Source organism: Xiphias gladius, chromosome 11, assembly GCF_016859285.1.
Source record: "Xiphias gladius isolate SHS-SW01 ecotype Sanya breed wild chromosome 11, ASM1685928v1, whole genome shotgun sequence".
Taxonomy (NCBI): domain Eukaryota; kingdom Metazoa; phylum Chordata; class Actinopteri; order Istiophoriformes; family Xiphiidae; genus Xiphias; species Xiphias gladius.
The window spans coordinates 5,508,578-5,530,321 of NC_053410.1; the positions used below are offsets into that span (position 1 = coordinate 5,508,578).

General features: G+C 41.0%; 1 protein-coding gene across 7 annotated transcripts in view; it reads left to right on the forward strand.

Moving 5' to 3' along the window:
- ehbp1 (EH domain binding protein 1) overlaps window positions 1–21,744 on the forward strand; it is a 150,247-nt gene that overhangs the window by 16,716 nt on the left and 111,787 nt on the right. For all 7 annotated transcript variants that reach the window (XM_040139339.1, XM_040139342.1, XM_040139343.1 and 4 more), the window contains exons 3-5: window positions 3,103–3,160; window positions 3,294–3,389; window positions 8,686–8,739. In XM_040139339.1, the coding sequence (XP_039995273.1) occupies window positions 3,103–3,160; window positions 3,294–3,389; window positions 8,686–8,739 (208 nt within the window). The remainder of the gene's footprint in view (window positions 1–3,102; window positions 3,161–3,293; window positions 3,390–8,685; window positions 8,740–21,744) is intronic.

Below are 21,744 nucleotides of genomic sequence, written 5' to 3' on the forward strand. Positions count from 1 at the left end.
AAATAATGTAAAACAGTCGCGGCCTTTCAGGGTACTACAGGGTGCAAAAAATCAGGTCCTTACAAAGAAACACATATGTATTACCATATGTGTAATAAACTTTCATTACCTCTATTCTTAATATCAGAATAGCCAACCTTTATCCAAACAAAACCTCAAATCCATTGTAAACTGAAAGCCTTTATGTTAAGCCTTTATGCGTGAGTGAGGGCTGATGAACACACACTAAATGTCTTTCTGCAGCACTCTCTTTTACCATCTTCATCACATTTCTTTCTTCTGTTGTGGCATTCCTCTCTGATTTCTCACTGATTCCGGTTACACACAGAAGTAACATGCAGCAGTGATGTTGAAGCTGAAAACAAGTGACACCAAAAAGTGTGCAGAAATCAGTTAGCCTGCAGACGAATGGTTTAAATTTTTCTCATAGCACAGTGAGTATTGTACAAAAGGAAAAAAAACGGGGTGATATTTTGTGTGCATTTGCATGCTCTCAGAAATGTACTGTATTGTTGGACAATAGCTTCTCTATATGAGGCTGCTCCTCGAAGCTGAAGTTGTTGCCTGTCATTCTCCCTCTCTGCTCTCTTTTCCCTCTCACTTGTCATCTTTTCTTGGGTGTCTGTTCCTCTGCTCTATATTCTGTCTTTTCCTCTCTTGTGTCGTCTCTCTCTCTCTCACACACACAGTCAGTCATTCTTTTCCTAGAATGGCTGCTTTGCTGTTTTTCTTAAAGCATCTTTGAAATAAGGGCCCATGTACTCATAAACCCAGTGTTAAACTTGCAGTGCTAAACACTACAGTAAATGCATATCAACTACAAACAGCTATATCACCAACACATTGATACAGGAAAATTGCCACATATTAGAGGTTTAACATTACCTCTCACGTGTTGACTTATTCTCTAATTAGGCGGAAAAGCATATATGATAAGGATTAAATTTTGTTACTGAAGAATTGTGACGAAGATACGTTTTAAAAACAGACATGTCAGTGCTCTGTGGTGCAAAATCTATGTAATGGGGACACTAAATTACCTGAACCATATCTTTACATACCATTTCTGTATTGTCATCTTGATGTTACTCATTGCCCAACTTATATGCCGATAGCAATATATCTGTAAGTGAATATTAGCCTGGCACATTAGTATGTTAATGCGTGATTTGTAATTGATCTGTACTCTGTAGTAAGGTCAGAGGTCAGCGTGGCAGCTGGAACTGGAGAGCTCAAGAGCATAGGGTGGATACTTGCTAATACAGGGCCTCAAACCTGGACTCTCCTATTGACATTCTTGTTTTTGGCATCTGCTTACTGTGCCACTCTGTTGTCTATGACTAAAAGCCAAAGCATTAATTTTTATGAAGGCACTTTATCGAGGCAGGCCAGGGTCAGGTGGGTCCTGACAGTTTGGTTCTGATTTGGCGTAAAATATAGGGATGCCACTTTTTCTCTCCAGATAATGATTCCACTACCTCTTAACAGGATATCTGCTGATACTGAGTCCCGATCTGACACAGGGGCTGTGTTGCCCCAAATTAAAAAGCAGAACTGTTCTGTTACCCTCCACAACTCACACACACTTTTCTACACTGTACATTTGCAACAGGAGTGACAAGCATGCAGGTCCAGACTTGTCAACTTGCCAGCTAGGTAAATACTTTGGTTGTGTTTTGGATGATTTCTCATACTCACTGTAAAGCGTAAAATGTGTTGGGGAGAACACTGAATAGTTCTTCTAACATCGAGGCCACATCATGTGAGGTGGGAAAGTTACAATTTCTCAAGCAGTTTGCATGGAGGTTTATCTTGATTGTGTAGAGTGTGCTAGTGCTCTTTAAGGACATTTGCCATCGATGCATCTTTAATATTTACAGTCGATTACTTAAAGCGAGTTATTTTGAGTTGCTTACTTGCTTAATCATGATGGATACGCTGACATAGCAGCCGAGTGACTGCTGCATTGTGTTACACTGATGCGATGAATACATTTTTCGGCCATGTGCTATGCAAAACAATGCAATGTGGTTTAGGCATTTAGGCAACTTTTTAAGAGGCCTAGGCCTGTCTTGTATTCACATCACACACGTAAAGTCAGTTTGACACATATATGACAAAGACATCCACCTTGAGCCTTTCTGAGCGTCTTAACACCAGCTAATCTGTCTCAACACTTTGGCTGTTTCTCCTCTTTTGTGTGTCATTTCTCCCAACTCTTTATCTCTCTTTCAAACTAAATTTAAACAGTCTTTATAAGACTAATGTTGTGTTTAACTAATTTTTGTGGATGGAGTATTTTGGGGTTAAGGGTTTTTCCTGCACACTCCCTATTTATCCCCTCCACTAATGAGGTTATGTGATTACCCTTGTCTGTTTGTGTGTTTGTGTGTTTGTTTGTTTGTTTGTTTTTTGTCAGCAGGATTACGCATAAACTACTGAACAGATTTGTACCGAACATGGCGGAGGGATGGGACATGGGCCAGGGAAGAACCCATTAAATTTTGGGGCAGATCCTGATCTTTTTTTTATGAATTGGAATTTTTTCCTCTGAAGTCTGGTGTATGTTGATTGATATTGGCCTTGGTGGAGGTCTGCGCTCAGCGCAATGCGACTGGGACTTGTACTGGGTTATGTTGTTGTAACTCTGTCTCTTTCAGTTTTTTTTCCTGTCACACTAATGTCTTAGTGTGTTTGTTTGTGTTTGTTACTGCATGTGTGTGCGTCCTGATTGTCTATGCTGCAGTACACAGAAAAAGCCAGGGTTTAGCCGTGTCTCATGATTTATACATACCATGAGTGACTCTGCAGGTGTGTATGTGTTTTGTTGTTGTGTGTGTGTATGTGTGTGTGTGTGTGTGTGTGTGTGTGTGTGTGTGTGTGTGTGTGTGTCTGTGTCTGTGTGTGTGTGTGTGTGTGTGTGTGTGTGTGCGCGTGTGTGCGCTTTTGCATGTGCGTGTGCGCTGTAGTAGGCTTATCAGGGTTTTAAAACTTCAGGCACTAAGACACAAGCTTTGATCAACACTATTGTGTTGACATAACACAGTAGTGACTAATGTTGATCACTTTTCACTCATCTTTCTTTTCTGTCTTTTCTGTCAGGCAACCAGACAAACTGGTGGTGGTTTGGACACGCAGGAGTCGGCGGAAATCTTCCAAGGTTTGTACTTGATGAGTGGCATTCTGAAATAAAGTAAAAAAGTAAAGTAAGTTTTTTTTTAAAAAGAAAAAGAAAAAAAAATTCATTTCAAAATATGATTTTAATTTTTTTCTTGTTTCCTTCTGTCTTGCAGTCCCACGGCTGGCAGCCTGGTATCAAAAATCCCTACAGAGGAGTGGTGGTGTGGCCTGTACCAGAAAACATTGAAATAACTGTCACTCTTTTTAAGGTAAGCTACAGCTGTTTTAAGTAGAACTGACACAAGCATTGATCTGGTTGAGGTGGACTAGGGTTGTTTATGGAACATTAACGTCTGTGTGCCAGTTGACAGCATTGACAGTAACCTATAAAAATAATTGCAGTAAAGCCCTGTCTCGCCTTTTTGTAAAACTGGGAGATTTAACAGAAAATCTTATTTTTTATTTTTCTTATTAGTTTAATTTCAGTAAATGGGTGACACCCAAAAGCAGCACAATGTGTGAATTTTTCAGTGGATAAATAATTACATATAGCAGCGTTTTTGTTTTTTGTTGTTTTTTTTTCAACAGTTGTCTCTATGGGAACTCTAGTCTTGATTTTGAGAAATGCAAAATGCTGTTACCTTTACTTCTGCCAGGACTGTTGATGTTGAAACATTTTCATTTGTGCATAAAAAGAATTTGGACTATATGGTAAAGTGAAGGCAGTTTCACTGGTTGAAATTTTTTAGTTTTTAAATTTACCTTATCATTGGAACGTCCATATACGTATAGTAATACAGTTGTGTCTGTAAATGACATACATGTACAGACAGTATCTGTCACTGTGCCCGGCTTACTTAAACATGCTGGGCCTCTGTGCTGACAGTCTAGGTCAGAGCTCAGTGTCCTGTTACCTGTCTCAATGTCTTCACCAGAGCTCCTGCTGCAAACGCCTCCATACCTGCCTCTGCTTTGTGGAGGTGTTGGTAGCTTTTTACATTTCAGCTATACATGTATACATTATCAACGGTATAAAAACAGTGTAGTGAATTCCAACTGGGAACTTTATACAGAAGGTCCTTACAATGCTACATGTGAACTCATGCACAATTAAAAGACAAATCTGAAACTTTATTTATCTCCAGAGCTTTGTAGAAACACAGCGGGATGTCTGCTAGTTAAAAGCGTGCATGGAGAAAGTCCAGCTTTCATGTGTACTTGCTCAGTTTTCTAAGCCCATGCTTGTTTGGCACCACTTGTATATGTCAATGGCTCTTTATTCTGGACCCACTTCCACTTCCGGTCCCAGAGGAAGTAATAAAGCTGTTTTTGTGATGAGGCGCAAAGCAAAGCCACTGACTGCACAACTCACCCACTACTGTTGGATAAAGCCACAAAATCAAATAACATTGCCTCTGCTATCTATAAGATTGTTGTCTTTACTAGAACAGTTTTTCTCCACTGCATCCGTTAAAGTGAATATTAGGAATTACTTGGCAGGTTAATGATGCACTGAGCGATTCTTGACCACCAGGAGACAAACTCTAAAACACAGCCCTGATAAACCATTAGCTTATCAAGCTGTTATAGCTAAGGTGTTAGTAAACCAGCTACTTAGACAAACACAGAACAACAAGAGAATTTCAGAGCAGTTGTATGTCTGGATACCTGACTCATGTAAGTCTCATATTCAATGCCTTTTACTTCTGGTAAAGTAAAAGGCAGTAAGGGGCTTAGCTTGCTAGATGCTCAACTTTCTTACACACTTTATTACAGTCAGCTTGCCTGAGCTTTACCGGAAAGGGCGGTCTACAGTTCTATTATTTATATACATACAAAAGTAAAATACCTGTATAATGTATTGTGTGGCCCTGATGACATAATCAGGGTGATGTATTTTATATATCTCAGCATCAGATTTGAGACTGCAGATTTATGGCAGAAAGCATGTACAACAAACTGAGACATGAGCATTTGCCAGGCAGGGAGGGTCTAACAGAAAGATACTTTTGGTTGTATTATGGGAAGTGTATGACTTTTTGGAGCTTGACCCATACTATGGAAAAAAACTATGGCTATCTCAAACTTCACTGCAACAATTGTGTCCGTTCTTTTCTTTTTTCTTTTTCTTTTTTTTTTTTTTTTAAATCTGTCTCTTGAACCCCTCAATTTTATAGAAAGTCAATAATAAATTGCTGGAGTACCCCTTTAATTTTAAAAATATTGCTTAATTCTAATATAAATCTTTCAGACTCTAATACGAATAACTTATATTTGAGATATTTCTGCAATGTGTTGACTTAACATTAAATCAAAACCCTCAGTGATACTCTCAAGGTAGTCTCATAGCCCTGTCTGGCCTGAAGCTCTGCAGTGAAAACAACTGAGCTCAGCAATATTGTAGCCTGTACCTTAGGGAGATGTATGCTAGCAGGCAGCCTTAGCTGAACTTTGTTGACAGCAAGACAATGCTTCAGAGGTAACTTAACTGGGCAGTGCTCTGACTGCTTGTTCTGTAGGCAGAATCGATTCTAACGGAGATAATGTGCAGAGAGCAGAGTGGGCACTTAGTACCAGCCAATCCATAGTGAAACACTTGGCTCTTGGCTTGTGAGGTTTTTTTATAAAACATCTGCATTTTCCAAACTTGTAAAAGAGCTAAATGTTTTAAGTATTTTATATCAATATTTATACCAACGAAGATCCTTGTTAATATTGAAACATGTTAATGACAACACTATTGCTGAAGAAAAGGTGGTATACTGTCAGGGAGTTGCACCTAATGTTTACCAGCAGCACTAAAAAACTGCAGACATCATGGCTGGTAATGCCACGCTCTGTTGCCCTTTAGAAGCTGTTATGTGGTTGTGAAATACTGGATCATTAAAAATTTGGAAGGATGAGGCAGCTTTATGACTTACTGTGTGTGTATTTCTGCTCATGTGGGCGCTGTGTTTGACTGTATCCCAGACTGCAGGAATATTGATTTCCTGGGGTGTGTCATAAGTGCAGTTAGACAGAGAGGCCATCAATTTGTTTGCTTGTGTGCATGTGTTCTGCACAGTGGAGCTGCAACAACAGTTATACTAAGTGTTGATTTTATTTATTGATTATTTTGTCTGTAAAAGGTAAAAAAAAAAGGGCAGCAATATGGGCAACAATAAGGGCAAATGCCTACAAATGCCTAACACATATTACCAGAGCTCAGAGTTATGTAGCTCATTCTGATGGTTCACCCCAAAGAATTCAGTTTCTTATAATAAGAAATTCAGCAAATTTGAGAAGCTAATCAAATTAATAAACTGTAAAATTGGCATTTTATCTTTCCATTAGAAAAAATCAGTTATTTGATGTTTTAAATTAGTTCAACAATGCGATATGCATATTAGTATAATTGTGCAGTGAATGAATGCTTTAGTGTGCATCTACTGTACGTGTGCACTGGTTTAAGTATACATCGGCTGTGTGAGTAAGTGTATATGTGGTAGTCTGTGTGCATGTATAGAAGGCTGATTAGGTCAGGTTTGCATGTCTTTGTCTGTCCAGCAGCGGTTTGCGGTTGTGTATGTATGTGCCTCTGTGTGTGCTGCTGGAGGGCAGTGAAGGTCATCCAGGCCAGCACAGTAAGACAGGGCTGCCTGATGTCTAGCTGCCTCCATTACTGTCTCCTCTCATCACCTCACAACTAGACAGGGAGGAAGACAGGAAGATAGACAACACGGAAACACATGTACAGTATATCAACACAGAAGCGACCTGGCAACCAGCTTGACAGACAGAGAGAGAAACATCCGTAGTTTAGTATTTTCTGCATTCTCACGTCAGTGTTGCTGAAGAAAAGGTGGTATACTGTCAGGGAGTTGCACCTAATGTTTACCAGCAGCACTAAAAAACTGCAGACATCATGGCTGGTAATGCCACGCTCTGTTGCCCTTTAGAAGCTGTTATGTGGTTGTGAAATACTGGATCATTAAAAATTTGGAAGGATGAGGCAGCTTTATGACTTACTGTGTGTGTATTTCTGCTCATGTGGGCGCTGTGTTTGACTGTATCCCAGACTGCAGGAATATTGATTTCCTGGGGTGTGTCATAAGTGCAGTTAGACAGAAAGGCCATCAATATATTTGTTTGCTTGTGTGCATGTGTTCTGCACAGTGGAGCTGCAACAACAGTTATACTAAGTGTTGATTTTATTTATTGATTATTTTGTCTGTAAAAGGCAAAAACAAATGGCAGCAATATGGGCAACAATAAGGGCAAATGCCTACAAATGCCTAACACATATTACCAGAGCTCAAAGTTATGTAGCTCATTCTGATGGTTCACCCCAAAGAATTCAGTTTCTTATAATAAGAAATTCAGCAAATTTGAGAAGCTAATCAAATTAATAAACTGTAAAATTGGCATTTTATCTTTCCATTAGAAAAAATCAGTTATTTGATGTTTTAAATTAGTTCAACAATGCGATATGCATATTAGTATAATTGTGCAGTGAATGAATGCTTTAGTGTGCATCTACTGTACGTGTGCACTGGTTTAAGTATACATCGGCTGTGTGAGTAAGTGTATATGTGGTAGTCTGTGTGCATGAATAGAAGGCTGATTAGGTCAGGTTTGCATGTCTTTGTCTGTCCAGCAGCGATTTGCGGTTGTGTATGTATGTGCCTCTGTGTGTGCTGCTGGAGGGCAGTGAAGGTCATCCAGGCCAGCACAGTAAGACAGGGCTGCCTGATGTCTAGCTGCCTCCATTACTGTCTCCTCTCATCACCTCACAACTAGACAGGGAGGAAGACAGGAAGATAGACAACACGGAAACACAAGTACAGTATATCAACACAGAAGCGACCTGGCAACCAGCTTGACAGACAGAGAGAGAAACATCCGTAGTTTAGTATTTTCTGCATTCTCACGTCAGTGTTGCTGAAGAAAAGGTGGTATACTGTCAGGGAGTTGCACCTAATGTTTACCAGCAGCACTAAAAAACTGCAGACATCATGGCTGGTAATGCATTCCTCTGTATTCAGTTTTGAAGCTTGATCGCCCGTCAAATAGAAATGTACACTGCAATTACACACACACATACACGCATCCACATACAGACAAATGTGTTTCAGATCCACCAGCCATCTACATATACAATTGTTGACACCAGACAGTCAGAAGCTCATTATCATGTAATTTAAAGTAACCTCATTAATGCAAAAACATTCTACGCACGTATGAGAAGAGAAATATGACCGACAAACCAGGTCAGTGGGTGAATAGAGTGAGAATAGAGAGAGTGTTGGCAGAGCAGATGAGCTGTCACTCACATAAACTGTGTTTTCTGTGTTGTAAGTTCTGTGTCGTAAGTCCACTGGCACAGTTATGACCAAAATTACAATCCTAAGTAAATGTTGTTTCTTGTTTCAAGATTTCGAACACAGTCATCGAGTGTTGCTTAAGATGGGTTGTGTGATAATTCATAATTTTTTCAAAAGTGAAGTGTTGATGTTGTGGTTTCAGATTGCTCTGATATACTGTACATTATGTACTTAAGTATTTTTTTTTATGCTGGCTTTGCAGGACCCCCATGCAGAGGAGTTTGAGGACAAAGAATGGACATTTGTCATTGAAAATGTGAGTACTAAATTATGTCTTTTTATCCTTTTGTCCCCTCATACTCTTTCTTATTGTGTGTTTTATTGCACTGCATTTTTGTCTCTGTAATTTTTTTTTCACCTCGTGAGTAAAAAAAAAATTACCATATGATTAAATGCCTTGCCCAAAGGCACATACACTGTCATTTACATTGACTTCCAGTAAAACAAGATGAAGATATAAATTCCTCATTCTCAGCCCTTTGTCGAGTTAAATCCACTTTGCATTACTTGTGCAGGTTCTGCCACCATGTGGTCAGCTTATGCTATTACAGCGTGAATGCCAGCCCTCAGGTTAAACAACAGTTTGGCACAGGCTTCTGTGTGTGTATGTGTCTGTGGGTAGGTGGGTAGGTGGGCTTGTAAAATATGGAGTTGTAACTTTTAACCAGTGAGGATTGGGAGAATTTATTTATCAGTTTATTAACTCATTTATTCATTTGTTCATTCGTTACCACGTGTGTAGAACAACTGCATTTCCATAATCCAACAGTAATTCTCTCACCCATTTCTGGGTTTTTGTTATATTGGTCAAAGTACTGTTTAAGGCATCAGAAGCAGTGTGAAACGTAGGACTGATGGTGAATAACAAAAAGAACAGGGAAGGTTGAGAAGTGAGAGTTGAAGCAGTATGAGAGAGGAGGAGGGATGGACTGAGGGAATGGAGAGAGAGAGGTGGAAACTATTTAAACACGTTTGAGCAGTCTGCCAGGAAACTGGAAACTTGGTGCTCAAAAGTGATTTTTCTGTGTTCCATACATTATACAAGTTATTCAGAAACCTATGACTGATGCTTTCTGTGGCAGTTAGAATCGGTTTGTACGCTGTAACACGGGAGGGAAACCTAACAGCACATCTCGTTATCATTCTGCTGAGTGTTGTAGTGCTAAAATGATGATGATATTTTCTTTGCTCTGTGAGTCTCATCACGGCTGGACAGACAAAGACACCGACTCCCCGGTAGGGAGTCGGTGTCTCGCTCGGGCACTTCAACAGGATGAATTTGTGCTGTCGCATGTTCTTGTTCTGGTCCTTCAATTGAAGGAGGAGCCACTCTACTGAATACGCACTGACACATATCACAGGAACGACCTGACCTGCCTCTCAGCGCAGTCTCTTGAAGTATTCGAATGTCTCTCTGTGCTGCTCACATTTTGTTTGTGTTGGTCAAGGTTTGGAATAAGCCCAGTTTGAAAGATCACTAATAAAGTCTCCAGAGTGTTTCATTGTAAGGATCTGTCACACCTTGTATGCCAGCCTTGACCCTCTGGGAAATGCAAGCCTTTACATGTGTTGCCAAAACTGCTGTCACCATTTGGAAAAAAAATTTGACTTTGTTTTTGCTGCCATAGAAGCTTTTTTTGGAGTGTTTAAGAAATTCTAGCTCCCTTACGCTTTTTAGTAACAGAATTACTGCATCTAAAGGGAATAAATCTTTTAACAAACACTTACTCAAAACTGATGCCAACGTCCAAACACTCCTTACGTGTACGCTTTTGGACTGTTGAGCGGGGGAGCATCATTATTAATCAACAAGGGCAGACCTCTGAGACGACTCAACCCTCTTTTTTTAAAGAATGTTGGTAGAAAAAAGGATTGGCTGAGTGCTTTGACACTGTCACTTTCTGTACATGTCAAGCTCAAAGAAACGACAGCAGAAACTGCTCTACCTTTCTGTCGTTGATAGAAAGCTGAGAAGACAAGCAGGTCAGCCGGTGTTCTCTGGCCGGAGCGTGGGAGAGGGCAAAAAGAGAGCAAGAAAGAGGGAGAAAAAGACAAGTTTGTGGGTTTGCCTGTCCCTCTGCATACCTGACTAATGACAGAAAGATCAAAGCCGCACCAGTCTCCTGGCAGCAGGAATGGAGAGCAGGAAAAAAGAAGAGGGAGGAAAAAAAAGAAGGGAGGACAGGGAGAAGGAAACATTAAATCTTCACACACTCAGATGTAGACGAAGGGCAATGATGGAATGATGGCAAAATCTAAATGAGAGAAAGACGTAATAGTGTGATTTTATGGTTGAAGGTTCGTTATATCTTTGTTTATTTATTTTAGGTTTTTTTCTTTTACATATCATTCTAGTGACACAGGTGTATTGCCAGGACTATGGCCCTGAGGCTTGACCCCTTTGTCTCTACATGATTTTCAGTGCTGTAATTTTGTGATATAGCCTCATGTTTATTTTTTTGCAGTCCTTGGAAGGTTCTTTTTGCATGTTAAATGCCCCAACATTTTGCATAATAACAAAGCCATAGTAAGAGGGGACAATGGAATGATTAATGGAAGATGGCAGCTTTAAAAAAAAACATATAGTAAGACGGAATTTTTCCTTAACACGTCATTCATCAAACGGACATATAGTAACATAACATTTAGTTTCATCCACAAAGACTAATTCATCTGAGACACATCAGGATATTGCTGTAATGTGTTGCTTTTGACCTGGTTTTAATGTTCCATTAGCACACAACTTTAAGGAAATCTTCTAAGATCATACACACGCATTGGTCACTTTAATTTCAAAGTCACAAAACTCTTGCGACATTTGTTTGCTCATTTGTTTGGTACTTTAGTGCTAATGATCGGTGCTCTGCTGTGACTTCAACCTGTTGAATCACTGAGTACTATCACCATTACTTCTAATGTGCATAGTGCGTGACAGAGACAGACGGAGAGTAATACATAGGAAGGTAGGTTTGCAAAGGAACGTCATCCTGCTCAAGCAATTCCTCTCCTCTTCTAATATAGTCTATATTTCCAGGAGTAACGTAAAGTATGACAGTAAAGCTATTATTCATATTATTAATAAACAGAATAAGTTATGCTTCGGCAAAGACTTATTTCACGCCTGAAATTTGCATAAAGCCCCAATGAAGTCCAGTGTGCCTTTTTATTTGCCTTTTTATTATGATTTCTCACCATTAACAGAGCAGAGAAGCAGGAATTAAGAATCTAAATAAACTGACCACAAGAGGGCAGTCTACCCTAAGATCTGAGAAAACTGCTTTTCAGATGTTTACCACTACTACTATTCATTCGATCACCCCCTGGTGTCACCTGTGTGTGTGTGTGTGTGTGTGTGTGTGTGTGTGTGTGTGTGTGTGTGTGTGTGTGTGTGTGTGTGTGTGTGTGTGTTTGTGCTTGTGCTTGTGTCAATACGAAGGTATCTTTGTGCAGAAGCATGTGCCTGTATGCCTGTGTTGATGTATGTGTGACAAGAGGTGTAAAATTATCCATACACATTAAATGTTTTTATATGTCTAAACATATTTTGTTCTGACTCTGCTTGTGTGTGCGTGAGTGTATAGACAGCTCTGATCCCCCATGCCACCCCCACCTTCAGGTATCTAAGCTAATATAAAGTCAGGAGGAATGATTGAATGCGGTAGTGAGTGCTGCTGTAAGGAGGAGGAACAGAAGAGGAGGAGAGGTGAGTTCTCCTGACCCCTCATCAGACGGTTGAGGAGAAAGGGGAAGAATACGCCATTGTGCCAGAGCGCCGGAGATGATGAAATTCAAGATCCCTGCGCTGTGGCTTCGTCTTAATCTGGGGGCCCAACCTCACACTAGGCTAATCCCTCCCCGTCGAATTACTGGCCCTGGCTAGATTGTATTTTGTCATTGAAAATGGCAGTGTCAAACACTACCTTTTTCTCTCCTGTATTTGTTCGTCTGCCAGCGCAAATCGCATAATCAAAAGATGGAGAGGCAGAGAGAGAGAAGAAGAGAAAGTGACAGAGAGAGAGGGAGAGGTGGCAGGCTGAAAATGGCTACACAGTAGTATCTCTAAATTGCATGCTACCCTTGCCTTTCACCTTTTATTCAAATAAGCGTGTATTATCAAAAAGGTGGGCAAATTGAGAGTCAAAAGATTGGACGGCTATATCTGAAGGCATTGTGCTTACAGGGTCTTTTGTGTGTATGTGCGGGGGGGTGTTAATGTGTGTTTGTATATCAACCAAAGCTGGAGATGCTATACCAACTTCCCTCATCTTTAAAGCTTTGTGGGAGGATTTAAATAATACACACACACAAACACACACACACACACACACACACACATACACACAGGACTGTTGTATTTAAAGTGAGACGCTATTATGTCTGAATACATTGAATATACAGTGATACACACTCCAAGACCCACTCTCCCTGCCCCTCCCCCACGTCTCTTCCTCCAACTCGTACTTCACCTTTTTCACTCACATTACATCAATGTCACTGAGAAGAGAAGGAATTTCAAGATCTATTGCTGCTCTGCCAAATCACAGCTCACACTGTTTGACAGCCTGTCTGCTGCATGTTGCCACATTTTAAATATCGATTTTGAAATAGCCACTGTAAGTAGTGGGTGTTTTTAAGTGCCACTTTTAATATAGTAGTGATACACAGTCATTGCAGTAAAGGTGAATTTGATTTTCTGCTGCATAAAGGGAAAAGGATCTGTCACAGAACCATAATAAATGTTAAAAAAAACCTGATGAATCCAGATCTTTTCCAGGGCGTTTGCTTAGTTTTACTTAAAGGTAATGTTTTCACATCCAAAGGAAGCGTATTTGGACCAGTGTTTGACTTATCAGTCCTGACTATGGTGGACAACAACCAACTCCATTAAGGCCATTGCCACACCACATACCTTCAACATAGGCACAGTCATACAGTCAGACAGTGTCACATACTAACACCGACACACACACTCATCTCACCGCACACACATTGAAAATCCATGACACCCAACACTCACGCATACATAGGCCGACCTACCTCTGTTACACACACGCACGCACAGCCATGCTGTGTATAGGGTCCCCCCCCCCCACCCCTCGTCTGGAGGGAACACATTACGTAGGCCAGTGGCTTGTGAGCGCTGACTGGGCCTCAGGGAAGAAAAACACAATTATTTCAGCCCTCGGCTATTCACGCAAAGGTGACAAAAGCTGGTATGAAGTATGAAATCCCAAAAGTTTCTCCCGTGCTGAGGCCGACAAATTGGGATTAATTTGTGCTCGTGTTCATGCGTGTGTCTCCAAAGTTTTCACCTTTGCTCGTTTCCCATTTCTTAAATAGTTTGGAAAACTCACAAAGGCTTCATTTATTGTGTCAGAAAGAGGAGTGTGTGTTTGCTCATGTGTGTACTCACAATGCTAATTTTAAATAATATATTCCTTATAGTTAAAAGCTGGAAAGATGTAAATTATTGTGTGTGCGTGTGTCTCACTGTAGGAAGGCGGGGGGCTCTTAGTATGGGATCACACATTCACACACGCTTTCCAAATTAATTTAATCTAATTAATCGCCCTGAGGAGAGGCAACAGATGCTGGTGATTACCCAGCATGCCTGGACCCCTCCTTATGCGGGCACATACACACAACCACAAACAAACACCAAATACGCACAACAGACACACACACACACACACACAACTATTACAACTCTAAATGCTGCCATTTTCTGCCAGTACGCGGCTAACATGCATTACTTTTGTACATTTAAGCACATTCGTATCTTTGTGTGGTAAATAAGAAAACGACACAAGCGCTTTGCAATAATATAGAGCAAATTAATCCATCTACTGAGCTCACAGCGAATAAAAATAACAGCAATTTAAAAGGTTTTATAAATCGGCTTCTCATGTGTCTTAGTTAGAAACTGCACCTGTGTCTGTGGAACTATGTATTCGGATGTGAGTCCAGTCAACTATGTGTTAGTGCTCGGCCTGCCTGCCTGCCTGCCTGCCTGCCTGCCTGCCTGCCTGCCTGCCTGCCTGCCTGCCCGCGTTAGTGGGTTGTAGGTGGCTGCAGAGGCCGGGTGGTCCCTCCTGTCACCCCCTAATAGGCTTATTGGCTCCTAATCCACACCACACCAGCCCGTCACATGGCTGGTCTGCTGACTAACTGCCACCATCACCATGAGGTGTGCGTGTCACTATGTCTCTGTGCAGGTGTCACATGTGTGTGTGAATGTATCTGTGTCTGAGCTTGTATGGGTGGCATCCATTTGACAGACTGTGTATTTGTACTCTCTGTTTAGTCTGCATATGTGTGTCAGAATGTGTTTTGGGAGCATTTATATAATTAACACAATTAGTCGATAATCCAGCGTATGAATTTGCTGCTTTTCTCTGTTTTATGTAATTTTAAATAAAATTTCTTCAGGATTTTGACTGTTAGTCAGACAAAACAAAAAACCGAAGATGTTACCTGAGCTCTGGAAACTAGTGTTGGAGCATTTTTCATTATTTTCTGATGTTTTTTTTTTTTTTTTTTTTTAATAGATTAAAAGGTTAATTGGCTTAACGAAAAAATAATTGACATACATTAAAATGCATGCCTTTTTAAACTTGTACCATAATATATCAATCCATATATCTCCTCTAGCACACATATTCGCTCATACACACAGGCAACTTCTGCTCTGTACAGTTTTGGCACACTATTGCTGGGCGCACACCATATCTTCTGTCTTTGTGTGTGTATGTGTTTTTGCTTACATGCATACATGCATGTGTTTGTTAATTAAACTGATTAAACTGTTGCCCCTGACAATGTGGGGCTTTGCTTCTTTGCTTACGTGCATCCTTTTCATACTCTGTTCTCTCTCTCTCTCTCTTTCTCTGTGTTTGTGTGTAGCTTTACATTTAGTCTCTTTGTATTGTTTTCTCTGCTTTACTGTTTTATCCTTGCACTGTTCACTCTTTAGTCTCTCGTCCTTATGTTCTTGTATGCTCCCCATCATGCTGTGTGTGTGTGTGTGTGTGTGTGTGTGTGTTTGCCATGTGAATACAGTCTGTGTATGTTTTTGGTTTTTTTTGCGAATATGTGTGTTTGTCTTTACGTTTGCATGTGTGACTTTGTGTTTGTGTTTGTGTGTTGTGTGAGTGAGTGTGTCTTGTCCCATTGGTCCAGGTTGTGACCTCGGCTTTCATCTCCTTAGTCTGAGGCTCCTGCAGCCCGCTGCGCTCCACTCCCAGCCAACAAGACAGCAGATGTCACCAGACACTGCAGCAAACACACACACACACACACACAATCACATTTACCCATGTACATCATCTCATACACACAGTGTCTGTCTTTCATATACACACAGGCACACACACCGACTCACAGCGTGTGTACACATACAGCACATAATCTCACACACAGACACACTCGCATCCTGTCACACACATACACAGACACATATAGATACATTTCTAGCACACACACACACGCCGAGTCTAAACCAGCCCAAGCAGGTTTTTGTTTTGGTTCATACAGTGTGACGCTTGACCCCCAAAATAAACATCAAAACACATGTGTCACCTCAAAAACATCCTTTCTTTCCACATGTGTTGCCTTCACACGATAACAACCCAAATTAGTGTGTGTGTGTGTGTGTTGTGACTTGAGATGTTGTTATAAACTGTGGATCAGTGCTGTCTTCATTCATACCATTATTTTGGCAAAACTTTAATGGATGATGCATCTTACTACTGTGAAATACACACTAGACACATTAAAGTGTTAAGAGTGTCACAGTAACATGCCTAAACAAGGTGAGATCTTGTGATTGACTGGCAAAAGCTGGGGAACGCATCGTGTCCAGGTGGCAAGAGCTTTAGGCCGGCAGTCGACCCCCACCAAAATTAATGTAGTGTGTTATCAATCAGATGTTGAATACTGAACTGCAAATGAAGGGACCCGGAAGTCACAGTCTACACAGACACAACTTTTATGCTCCTCAAAACAAAAGACAAACTAAGTTAAATAAAACTTTTTTACAGTACTGTCCTCTAATGAAGTTTGTGTCCCTGTATGTGTCCTCCTTTCCACTGTCTTTTTAGCCATGGTGGTTGTTGCTGCTCATGCTAACTGATCAGTTCTTTTAATGAATACCATACAGGAAAAAACAAATGGCCATCTACATAACGTAGCATTTTTCTAAGACAGACCTACCTTATACTGGGTGTTTAAAACAGCAAATATTTATTTATAGGTTTATAATGCACATCAACTATTCCCAGTGTTCCTGAAGTTTACTGATTGTCACTACAGCCATATCTATCATCAGCTATCAGTGAATGTTTAAAATGACACAAAACAGCAAATATGACATTGTTTTATGAGATAGCAATAGAGGGTAGAAAAACGGGTATTTATTTCAATGAAAAATATCTGGGAGTAGAATACTACCTCAAAGGAAGCTTATTTCTGTTACACTATGAGGCTGGCTGTTCTGCCAGGCCAGGCCTGTCTGGGCCCTGCAGGAGCGACCTGTTCACTGTGTGCGGGCTTGTGCCAGTCTAGGACACAGTCTGTACCCCCTCCTCCTGTTACTGCCTCCTGTCCCCGGGCTGACCCAGAAGACACACACTGACTCACACACGCACATTCACCTACAAACGCAAATGCTGGCAAGGTTCAGCAGAGGTGTCTACTGTGTCAGGGTTTTATTTTTTTTTAGGCTGGTGGAAAAATGATTTCTGAACCAGCAACAGTGAAGTGAACGGGGAAGGAGAGGCTGGGAGGTAAGGAGGAGGAGGTGAGTGAGACAAAGCAGTGAAGGAAGGCGGTAGACTGAGATGCGATTTGTTCAAGGTGTGTTATTTGTTGACTTGTATTTGTAAACGCCACGCCACATATTGACTCTCTCTCTGAGTTGTTTTGCGATTGCAAAACCAGATGTGTAGCTGCATATCCAGTGCTGACCTGCAGCCCCTAAAGTTGCAGAACATTATACAAAATGAAGTCATAAGCTTAACTTATTTGTGGAATTTGTTTTACATATTGATGAATGTTGACATACAAGCTCCAGTTTTCTTGAATGATTTATTGAACCATTATTTCTTTACTACTATGTTGCCATTTTCTACTTTCCATTTTTGAAAGCTACAGTCCTGATATCTCATCGTTATTGGCTGCCACACCCTCTGTTATCAGTCATCTCTGAGGTCATCCTCTATCACTTCATGGCTACATATCCTGTCACCTGCCCTTCTCCTCAGTCGGCTCTAATCCGACTTTTTCCTCCCTGTCCTCATCCTCATCTCATCTTGTTTTTGGTGTCATGTGTTACATGGCGATGATGGGTGGTCAGACAGTTCTGGTGCGACGTGAGGCGCGATTTGACAAAGACAGCGGAACAGTTATTATCTCCATTTCTGGGTTATTTATTTTTCCTGTGTGCGACTTAAGATGGCTGCTCGCGATGGAGACAGGCCTGTGTGGCCCGCAAAACACTGGCCCTGCAAATCCCCCTGTTTATCCACAAGCTTGACCTGCTGGGCCTGCGTGGGCTGGTAGTTTGCTTGGTAGATACGTGTGTGGGTGGTGGTGGTGGTGGTGGTGATAGATGATGTGTGTACATGCACAGAGGCATATGTGATGAACTTAGGTTAAACTTGTGTGTAGGGTGACTCGTTTGACACTATCTCCTCAAGATCCGCTCATAGTGAGTACGTGCAAGTGTGTGTGTTTGTGTATGAGCATTTTAGGGAGTGAACACAGGCACACACACACACACACACACACAGTTTCTGGCAAACTGAGGCAACTGTTCTGCTAAGTGGCAATGAATAGGGTCTTGTGATGTGCTCTGATGCCAGTGCTAAGCCAGCCACTGACAGTTAGACTGATCCCCAAACATGTCTCTGTCTCTGTTTGGGATATAAATCTGTACTTGGAGTACAACCGTGTGTGTTGATGAGATGTAGTGAAGGACACATTCCCACCGTGAGAGTGGTGCTGATATCAGATGTGTCACTTGTCAAAATTAGCTTATAAATATTGTAAAAGAATATCATTACAAACAAAATCTCTAACATTGTTTGCATATTAGGGCTGTCAGTCAAATTCGAACTGGCACATAATATGTTTAAACTAATTCGAACACAGTCCATATACTGTCACTCACATTCGAACGAATGTTCGAATTTTGAATAAAACCTGACAGCCCTATTGCATAGTACTTAGCGCCTCTGTTTTAAATGTCCTTTTAGGAAACCCTTGTGTTATGAGTTGAGTATAATGCCAGAGGAGGCAGTATGGCGGCCCTTATGACTGCTTTAATGCTTATTGGTTATTAGTCATGTATGAACCTGTAAGTTAAGGGTTATTCTCCTGTGTCACCATTCCAAAGTCGCATCGAAAAGCATCATAGACGAAATGGCTTATCCACGATGTACATATTTAGATATGAGAGGGAGCTGTATGTGTTTTTAGTGAGTGTGTCTCACATATAAATGCACATAAACAGAATGCACATCAACAGAATTGGGGAACCCTATTGTTCTTTCGTGGAAAAAGGAATTTCAAAGAACAAGCACTCACCCATGCACACGCATACACATGCACACACACTAAGGCACACCAGCTCCTTATCCAATCCCTCCACTAATTCCCCCTTGGTAGAAGGTGTTCATTGTTTCTCTTTCATTCTAATCTCTCCCTCTCCTTTTTTTAAAATCCATATTAGATTCTCTTTGAGTTGGCCACAATCAGAGGCACTGAAGCAGAGCATCACCCTGCTAATGCTCTTTGTCTCCCCAGATTTGTCACTTAGCATGGAGAGTACACCTTTGTCATGGAGCAGGGTGGGAGAGAGGCAGACTCTCACTTGGGGCAATTGTTTCTTGTCACAGGCCATCTTAACCCCCCTCCCCCTTAAGCAAATCAGCTTTGCTCTGGATTAGGGCCCTATCATAGCTCTGTCAGATCTCAGCAGCCTGCCTTAAAAGGCTAAAACAAACAGATCCTTAAAGTGAGAATTGAGTGGATATGGAGATTCTGATTCCAAAAAAATCCCTACGTTGTCTTACCTGGAAATCATTATTTGATATCCCTGAAATATAGAGGTTCCAGTCTTGAGATCTTGTTGAAAATTTGATCAAACGAAGTGTTAGCATCCTCTGCTCTGTTACCTGGTAGTGATGCTAAAACAAGATGGGATCAGTATCACCGAACGGTCATAATAATACTTTATTAGAAATTAGGTAATATTGAAATTTCATGGAAATTCATCATTATATTAATTATTATAGGTGCGTGTCGTGGTAACCATGTAGAGGTTTAATCCTACCTTAAAATGAAAACAGATGCTTAAATAAAAATTTTGTGGGTAAAGTGAGTGTAAATGGGCAGAAAAGAGAACTCCGTGAAAGGTCCAATCAATAATAATAAACAAGAAAGCATTTTCTAACAGTCTTCATAACTGTTCCATGACTAAAAGCCAGTATCACTATTTGTTTGTGCCTGCCAGAGGATTTTTTTCTTGCTTTGCTAATTGAAAAATTGAGGCAGATTTTGTCTGCAATATATTTCCTGCCTTACTGGTGAAGTTTTCTACAATAGATGTGTGTCTTTGTGGAAGAGTGTGTGCTATAAAATGAGGCAAAAGCTCACAAGAGCTTGGGTGGTCGGCCACTACTGTCATTCCCTCGGTTACACACCTCCACACACACAGACACACACACACACACACACACAATCACTCAAACATGGGTCGACGCCCCACTTACCTCACCCCTTTTTCATGTCTATCAATTCTGTCAAACTTATTACATGTACACATAGATTTTGTTGGACACACATACCTCCACCAGTGCCCGCAACCGGGGTGAATCCTCCATCCTGATATGTGAACTACTGCCTCATGCAGAGGGAGTAATCAATCCCAGACAGGGTAGCAGGGGGTGTTGGCTCCATGGATGTGAGTGTATGTGGTGATGTTATTGGCCATTTTAGGCCTTAACGATGGCCAGAGGTGGTGAAATGGCAGGAAAAGTGATGAGCAGGCACTTCATACACCAGGAGTGAACTCTAGCTATAATCCTGTGGACCTATCTCTACCTCCCTCTTTCTCTCCCCCTCTTGGCTCTGTCTTTCTTTTTCCCTTACCGCCCTCCCTCTCTTCTCCATCTTTTTCCCTTCTCATGACTTCTCTATCAGTCTCTTTGCTATCCACCTCTCTGTCTTTCATTTCTGTATTTTCTACTCTTCATTCCTTCCACTCTCTCTCTCTTTCCAAACCCCCCCCATGTCCCTTTCTCTTTCTCCAGCAGAAGTGCAGAGCCAGGGCTTTTGCCTGCTGGTAATTTATTTTCCCATTAGCCCCCTGTCTGAAGTGCATGCTCTGGGTCTGAGTGTGTGTGGGCCACCCAAAAGAAAGACCCGGAGAGTTGAAGAGAGGAGGGCACCCTGGACACACCGATAAGACGAGAGAGAGGGAGGCAGGGTGGGAGGGACAGAGATGAAGGGAGAAAGAGAGGACATGAGATACTGGCTTGGTGTCCATCTAAGCATTTTCGCTGGTGGTGAATTATGATGCAGACTAATTAGAAAAGCTGTGGAACCATCTCTTGTGTTAAAATTATTGGGCGATTAGGTGTTCCACAAAAAAATCGACAACAGTTGTGATCCAGTAATTGTCATTTATCAAGCAAACATTCCACAGATTAGCTTCCAGATTCTCAATACTGAGGATTTTCTGCAATTCTCTGTTTTATATAACTGTAAATTAAATATCTTTGGGTTTGGATCTGTTGGTTGGACAAAACAAGCAATTTAAAGACCTCTTGAAAATTCTAATGGTCATCTTTCACTGTTTGTCATTCTATTAATTAAACAATTAATCAAAAATGCCATAATAATTTTTTTGTTGCAGCCCCAGTGTTTACACAGACGAATGTTCTCATTATAGCTAGAAGTCAACCGGCAGGTGTTTTGTAATGTAAATAAGTTGTCCATGCTGCAGGATTGCTTTAATGGGTCTCCTTTTAATGCATTCATTTAAATCTGTTTCCACATAAGTCTGTCTGGTGTTTATTCAAACTCAATAGGTTTAATGTAAATGTCCAGTGTAGCTACAACAATGCTCGTGGTATCAAGTGTCTGTCGGGTGCGTCTCTGTCCTAGGTACTCATAATAAACAGAGAAAATAGTAATGACTTAAACATTACTATGTGCTAACATTACAGTGTCCTCACTGGCAAGGTCAGGGAAGTCAAAT